Below are 7,534 nucleotides of genomic sequence, written 5' to 3'. Positions count from 1 at the left end.
TATGCCGATGGAGGGTTGGGTGAATGTGTTTGAGTCCACACACAATTTTGGAGTTTCAGGGGTAAACAGTGTTGAAGCCATACTGTTCCTGTGGTGTCCTTTTCACCATGTTTTTAGCCTTAATATATACATTTAGGACATTTAGGCTAGAAACCTGGTGTTAATGACCAAGTTTCAAGTTTTCATTATTCGATGAACTATCCCTTTAACAAGGGATGTGCTTGTTAGACACACCTGTCTGTAAAAGGGGTAGTCTCTTGGTAGACCAGCCTACCTTTGGGCACCGGCCTCCCTATTTGGCCACCAGCACTCAATTACTTCCTCTGGCAACTTTGTTTATCACGTGATCTGCTACATATTATTGTGTTGGAAGGCGCTTACAGGAAACAGGAATAAAGATTGAAAGTCGTTTCTTGCCGAGAGTCTTCAACGATGGCGTTCTCCCTCTCTGCTCTCTGCTCTGCTGTTATAATCCTGAGGCTCAACAACTTCTGCACCTGTTCACAAAGTAAGAACGAATTTACTCCTCTGTTCTTATCTTACAAGATTAATAGTAGAGTTGTGGAAACATTAATTGCTGAGGTTTTACTTTAAACTTTTGTTGCAAATAAAAATGCCTTTAAAGAAGAAGCCACTTTAAACAGAATCTACACTGGAGCTTTTTCCTAAGTGTAACTTTATAGCAATACTTTTCCTCTTTCTCACTTTCTTTTTCAGTTGCCCATGAAGCTGTCACTGTTGTGGGCTGCTTTGAAAATGGTAGCACTCAGATTCATGAAGAATTTGATGGTGAAGAGATTGTGTACATAGATTTTGACAGAAAGGAGTTTGTATACACCGTGCCCACATTTATTGTGCCGGACCCAACAGAATTAATTATTGACTTACTTAATCCTAAAATTATCAGCAGAGGACGGAATGCGTGTAAAGTAGTTCTTGCATTCTGCATAGCAGGGGAGAAAAATCCATCAGAAGAGAAAGGTAAGGGATTTACTGGTTGAAAAAAAAAAAAAATTAACATTGATTTTTGTAATGAAGTGATCCAGAAAACTGCTGATTTGATTTGTTTTGAACCCACTTAAGATCCCCCTGAGAGTATCATCTACCCTGCGGAGGACGTTCAGTTAGGAGCTGAAAACAGCCTCATCTGCTTCGTGAATAATTTTTTTCCACCTTACATCGAAGTCAGCTGGACTAAAAATGATCATCCGGTGTCGGAGGGGGTGTCACTCAGTCGATATTACCCTAACAGTGATCAGACCTTCCACATGTTCTCCACCTTGACCTTCACACCGAGCGAGGGGGACATTTACAGTTGCACTGTGGAGCACTCGGCTCTCAAGAGGCCTAAAACAAGAATCTGGGGTGACTGTGCAATCTTGTATAAAAGTGATTCAATTATTTGCTCGAAATTACTTTCTTGTGTCTGAAATGATGAATATTTTCTCACTTTCCTTTACAGAAGCTGATTCTAGTCATCAAAGTCATGGCGCAGATGTTTTCTGTGGAGTCGGCCTGACTCTTGGCTTATTGGGGGTAGCAGCTGGTACATTTCTGTTTGTCAAAGGACATCATGGATACTAATTTCTCATTCTTCAAAGATACTGTATTTTTTTCTCACTGTATATCTCTACTTCTGTATATTTCAGAGCGGAATATTACGAATTTTACACCAAAACATTTATCTGATAACTTGATTACTTTACATCTTAAACTCTACATGCAAATATATGATGAACTCATAAGTTTAATTTAATTTGTCCTAGACTAGCTACAAAATATTGAGTCAGTTCATACAGGTCCAAATGCAGAAATATACTGTAGGTCACCAGAAACTGCATTTTTATCCTTTATGTTAAAAGTAGAACTTCTCAACAGGCAAAACTACATAAAAACTTGAGTTTGAATCCCGTCGCTTGAATTTATATTGTTTAACATTTTTAATGGCATTGAAAGTGAGTGAGTGTGTAATTGCAATATTTGAAAATGTATTTGCGATTCCAATAAACTTGACACTGTATGTGATTATGCGAGTTTTTATTAATTTGCTCAGACCGTTTGTTCCTCCACACAATTCCAAATTCAGTTACGAAACACTCTATAAGTTCAAATGAGGAAGACCGAAGTGTAAATTAACAGAAGTTGTCGGTTCTCTGGACCTGAACGACACGTAGATGTGGACATGGTTCAACGAGAGGGAAGGAAATGATCAAAAACACACAATAGGTGCTGTGGGACAGTAATAAATTATCTGGGCTTGACTGCAGATTGGTCTTTTCACTAATGTTCCTATTTACAATGCAAAAAATTTCACACTTCTATTTTTCACTTTCAACACAAATGATCCTTCACCAGGTTCATTGTGGGGAATTCTTGCGGGTTATGAAACAGTAATATCCACTGTATGTACTTTTTTATATTTGGCAAAAGCTTAAAAAAAGTCATGAACAGATTCTGACAAAACATTCAAAAATGTCCATTCTCACTTTCAGAATTATTTGACTAATCTATCAATACAAAGGTCAAGATTACCATAGATACATAATAACAGGTGGCTCCATTTGCACCACACCTGTTGACAGTAAATATACAAAACTGGGCGGTCCCAGTGCAGCAATTTCACTTCCTCATGTTTCTAGTATGAGACTAGATTTACTTTCAACTTCTTTATGACTTGATATCATGCATGCTCGCAGCTTCTCTTCACTTCTGTGCGTACTCCTGTTGTTTCCGATTGCAGGTGAGTAACATTGATTCTATCAAGGTTTAGTTATGTTGTTGTAGTTCAAAGCTGAATTTTGATACGAATCCTGAACTGCTGAAAGGTGTTCAGGGAAATTACCTGAAAGTGACCTAATTATATTGAATTGGCTCCAGCAGGTAGTTGAACTTCCTGTTTATTGCAGGTTATTAAGCTTTTGAACTTAGGTACTAATAGTATTATTTAACACAATAAAAACCTGGACTTATAATAGATTAAACCGAATCACGTACCGGATCACTCCAGTATTATTTTTGAGTTAACGGGGTCTCAGAAGAATCGGGTTCCTGACGACGTCCAGGTTTTTTTCCCACTCAGACTTCAAAGCCCGTGAATGCATCAAAGTCTGCACGACTTTACAACTGTAGTTTACAGATAAAGTAAAGAATAAAATTAAAACACTAAAGTAAAGTTCAACTATACCTGGGAATCATCTTAAATTCAGTACCTGACCACCCGTTCCTGGCCAACTTGTTCATTTCCACCACTGTCAGGTTTCTTAAAAATGTATGAAACTGTTCTAAACAGCAATACAATTTTAAAAGATTATTCTTATTATTGTTTTGTTATGAATTACAAAACACTGTCTGCAAGAATGTGTCAGGGACGAGACCTGTGTAGGACCGAAATTGCCAAAATTTAAAAAATAAATAATAAATAATTAAACATGTAACATGTACCATTTCTTTGAGTAAAATAATCCCCCAAAAAGTTTTTTATGTATTTCTGCATTTGTGTAATAATTTGTTATTTTACACTCATTTCTTTATTTTTACATTTACTCATTTATGTATTTCTTTAATTTTATGTTAGTGAGGAATAATTAAATGTGGAGTAACATTGACAACTACATATAGCAATACATAGGCTAAATTACACTTACCCTCACCCAACTTTATATTTTGTTTCATTTGTTGTTTTATTTATTTATGATTAATTTGGCAATTTCGGTCTTTGATATAGAACAAGTAACTCTCTGCCTTATCTAATGATTACTGCCTTTATGTTGCAGATGCTTTCTTCATGTATGGGTTAATTCGCTGCCAACCTATATCCAAGCATGAATGTGTGTATCTGGAACAATTCTACTTTAATAAGAGGCTTATTGCCCAGTACAACAGCTCCTTTGGAAAATATACCAGCTACGTTGAATACGCGAAGGAAGTTGTAGAATACCTTAACGACCGACCTTCTTTGGAACAAAAGAAAAAGGATATTGAGAAATGCAGAAGCCACTTACCAAAACTGGAATTACTTTCAAAACCAGGTAATTTGAGAATAACAACTTTGTGTTTCAAGAATCAATTCTACAAACAGCAGTGACACTTAGAGGCACAAAATGTGAACTTTTTTGTAAAATAAAGTTGTTGTTTTTTTTCGTGACCTGAGTGCATGTTAGAAATAGCTGTGCATCAGAGTAAATCGTATTCAGACAGAAGGGGAAGTGTCTACTTATGATAACCTCACTAAATACTACAATAAATGCAGCGCTTTGACTTTCATTGTGCACACATAAAAAGGAGAAACTATAAAAGCAGAAATATTCTTGGTATTTCCACATCAGCTGAAATGGCAGTTAATCCTCAGGAGTTTTTTAGCCTTAAGGAGTTTTTTTGAGCTCATTTGGTGGCCTTTCCATCTCGCAATCTGACTATTAAGGTTTTCATTGACAGCTGTTTTTAGCTTTATCTCTAAAAAACACGACCTGCTCAGCAGTAGTGATGTTAACCTGCTCCTATGTGACCTATTTAGTGTGAAGAATAAGACACAAAAATTATAATTTCAATGTCGAATTGTATTTCAATCACAATTTTGCACTAATTGTGGATCAGGGATTAGTTAATAACTTAACTTGAAAATTATGTATTTTCTCTAAGACATTAACCAGTAACTATTTAACAATGTTCTTTATGTTCTAACTAACACAGTAATTAGTTCAACCCTGAATCCCAATGTGTTACCCTGCTCTTCCCTGCATAACGAGACGATTGATTAAAGATCTGTGGGTGTTTCCTTCAGTCAAGCCCTATGTCAGACTGAGTTCAGTTGAGGCAGACAGCGGCAGACATCCAAGAGTCCTTGTCTGCAACGTGTACAACTTTTATCCCAAACATATCCGAGTGACATGGCTGAGGGACGGAAAGAAGACAACATCTGATGTGACGTCCACTGACGAGTTGGCCAACGGGAACTGGCTCTACCACATTCACTCCTATCTGGAGTATACGCCCAGACTGGGAGAGAAAATCACCTGTATGGTGGAGCACGCCAGCTTTAAGGATCCACAACTTTATGACTGGGGTAAGAGAGAGGCAGGGGAGGATTGGACTAACTTTAATGTCCCCAGAGCAAAACGTCTTCAACATTATGAATGACCAAAAACAAATACATTCAATGTATAAGGCTTGTACAGACTGTAAATGTGTGTTTGTGGGAAATGTGTTTTCAGACCCCATTTCTGAGTCCGAGAAGAAAAAGTTCGCTGTTGGGACTGCAGGGCTGCTGCTGGGTCTTGTTGTTTTAATTGCTGGGGGGATTTACTACAAGAGGAACGCTACTGGTGAGAGACAGCACTGAATGAACAAGAAATGTATAAAGAATATTCAATATCAGCAGCGAGGACAAAAACTGTGTAGAGATAAATGTTGAAATCTGTGACCAGAGTGATTTTGGGTTGGTTTAAGAACTAATATTTGTTAGGGAGTAACAAACATATCATACATATTGTGCGTATCAGTAAAAAAATACTTTCATTCTTTTAAAATCTTAATTCAAGTCAAACTTGCTACTCGTTATTGCAAAAGTCTACCAGTTAACAAATAATTGTGTTTTAAAGTCGGTAATATCTGAGTCTGTGTTTTCTGTTTTTACTCCAGGTCGGGAGTTGGTGCCAACGGGTTAAGATTACATCTGTCAGCTGAAATATTTGTATTCATAATCAAAATGGCACAGAGGAAACGAGGTCATGTGGAGTAAATCACTCAGTTCTTTGGGTAAACAAGATTTAAGCAGTGAGTGACTTGTTGTAAATCTTCGGGAGTAGTTGTATTTTGATATCAATGTATCAGAAAATAAGCTTTTAGGATAGTTTTTCTGTGAAATTTGGGGGAAGTGGAAAATATTAAGTTTTTCTTTTGCACTATACAAATCACGATGATTCAATGGTATGACTTAACTGAGGAAGGCCATTTATTGTCATTCACTTGAATTTGCTTGTGATTCACAAATGTTATAGTTTAAAAATGGTTTGAAAGGTTTGAGGAAGTGATTCTACTTGCTATGAATGGCTGGCATCTTGTAAACCCAGACTGGGGAGGGTTGAATTCCAAGTCACCTGGAAGTGCCAACGAGTTAAAGTATGTGTTGACATTAAACAACCCTAAGAGTATGTGAAGCATTTGTGACATAACGTCAAGTATCTGCCTCAACAGTCAACTCGTCCATCAGGTTTAAAATACAAAGCAGATTCAAGAAGTCAAAAGAAGTCTGATTCAATCCAGTGAATGAAGTGAATGTGTCTGGGTGTGTTGATTTTTAAAATCCTAATATAATCTAATATTCCCCACGTATGACTGTGAAATTAATACAACTGAGTAGTTTAAAGATTAAAAAGCCAGACCAAATTCAAATCACTGATTTCTCTGTACCTCCCTGCAAAATACAACATGATTTGACCCACTTTCTACTATATCAAATTTTGAGGCCCTTAGGACTGTCTTACAGGCAAGAAGAGAGTGCTGCAGTACTGTGGCCTCAACAAGACAAAACAGATTGGATGCATTAGCCTTGTTTAATACGCATTAGCAAAATAAATAGGGAAGGTGGAATATCTTATCTTGAGGGTTGCATGGGTTGTCTTCAATGTCACACAGACTTGTTTCCTTACACTAATTTAATTTCTTAACAGGGACCGACTGTGATTGTGCTCATATCATGTGCTCTGTGGAGGTTCACAGGTTTTAATGTTACAGATATGGGAGGGTGCCAGTTAAAGAATTACTGTCAGTGCTTCGTAACTGGGATCATATTGTTTATAACCTCTTGGCCACCATGAGGCCCCAAATTAATAAATAAATCAGCTTTTGAGCACACCTTAAGCCTCTGTCTTTAATTCAAGTTTGAATAAACACATTTTTTAACTGAAACTAAATTAAATTATTCAATTAACTGATTGACAGAACATGTCTTTATTTAAACTTGTCAGAAATATGTTTCATGTTTCCTTCTGGGTCAGCTATTGGGTATTTAGTTTCTCAATACTATTAAGAAATTAAATCAACACATCCTGGAGATGAACACCACCATCTTGCACATTTGGGGTCTGTGCAGTAGAGATCAGGGGACACACACATCCTTCAAATACATCCGCTCATGAGTCAATCTTAGCATCAACTAATTAAATCCAATCTACCAGAAAAAACGAGGGCTGTGATCCACACGCGGCATTTAGGTTAAAAACCTGGTGTAAATGACAATGTTTCTAGTCGTGTATGACTGTCGGGGCTAACAGCGCTTAGATGACACCACAGGAGCATTTTATGTTTCTTTCTGTTGTTTTTTTTTTTTTTCATTTGAAAAACCATTTACTTAAATTGTATTGGATTTGGCTGGAACGCTGTTTACCCCTAAAGCTCCAGCAGTGTTTTGTGAACCCTTCACCAACCCCTCCATTGGCACAGTGGTGACTGGCTGATGAGTGAATTGTCAGTATTTGGGTGAACTATCCCTTTAATGTTGCCTGTCAGTCATGGTGCAGGGCTTCTCCTGCGGCGC

The 7,534-nt window shown here is 37.3% G+C and overlaps 2 protein-coding genes across 2 annotated transcripts; both read left to right on the top strand.

Annotated features, from left to right (window-relative positions):
- The first annotated feature begins 340 nt into the window (after positions 1–340).
- LOC133965332 (H-2 class II histocompatibility antigen, A-U alpha chain-like) lies at positions 341–2,028 on the top strand. Its single transcript, XM_062399821.1, has 4 exons — positions 341–508; positions 718–981; positions 1,084–1,365; positions 1,463–2,028. The coding sequence occupies exons 1-4, from the start codon at positions 433–435 to the stop codon at positions 1,582–1,584; spliced, it is 744 nt and encodes a 247-aa protein (XP_062255805.1). The 5' UTR covers positions 341–432; the 3' UTR covers positions 1,585–2,028.
- Positions 2,029–2,655: 627 nt separating this feature from the next.
- Positions 2,656–6,852, top strand: LOC133964946 (H-2 class II histocompatibility antigen, E-S beta chain-like). Its single transcript, XM_062399290.1, has 5 exons — positions 2,656–2,740; positions 3,774–4,028; positions 4,781–5,062; positions 5,211–5,321; positions 5,638–6,852. The coding sequence occupies exons 1-5, from the start codon at positions 2,683–2,685 to the stop codon at positions 5,661–5,663; spliced, it is 732 nt and encodes a 243-aa protein (XP_062255274.1). The 5' UTR covers positions 2,656–2,682; the 3' UTR covers positions 5,664–6,852.
- The last annotated feature ends 682 nt before the right edge of the window (positions 6,853–7,534 follow it).

Source organism: Platichthys flesus, chromosome 11, assembly GCF_949316205.1.
Source record: "Platichthys flesus chromosome 11, fPlaFle2.1, whole genome shotgun sequence".
Taxonomy (NCBI): Eukaryota; Metazoa; Chordata; class Actinopteri; order Pleuronectiformes; family Pleuronectidae; genus Platichthys; species Platichthys flesus.
Note: the sequence above shows the minus strand (reverse complement) of the source record. Positions and strands in the feature narration are given on the sequence as shown.

What these genes read in the sequence shown, in the direction of transcription:
- LOC133965332 (XM_062399821.1), top strand. Translation starts at nt 433, where the DNA reads ATGGCGTTCTCCCTCTCTGCTCTCTGCTCTGCTGTTATAATCCTGAGG. An exon ending in CTTCTGCACCTGTTCACAAA is followed by an intron (nt 509 to 717) that starts GTAAGAACGAAT and finishes TTTCTTTTTCAG; the next exon opens with TTGCCCATGAAGCTGTCACT. An exon ending in AAATCCATCAGAAGAGAAAG is followed by an intron (nt 982 to 1,083) that starts GTAAGGGATTTA and finishes AACCCACTTAAG; the next exon opens with ATCCCCCTGAGAGTATCATC.
- LOC133964946 (XM_062399290.1), top strand. Translation starts at nt 2,683, where the DNA reads ATGCATGCTCGCAGCTTCTCTTCACTTCTGTGCGTACTCCTGTTGTTT. An exon ending in CCTGTTGTTTCCGATTGCAG is followed by an intron (nt 2,741 to 3,773) that starts GTGAGTAACATT and finishes TTTATGTTGCAG; the next exon opens with ATGCTTTCTTCATGTATGGG. An exon ending in GGAATTACTTTCAAAACCAG is followed by an intron (nt 4,029 to 4,780) that starts GTAATTTGAGAA and finishes TGTTTCCTTCAG; the next exon opens with TCAAGCCCTATGTCAGACTG.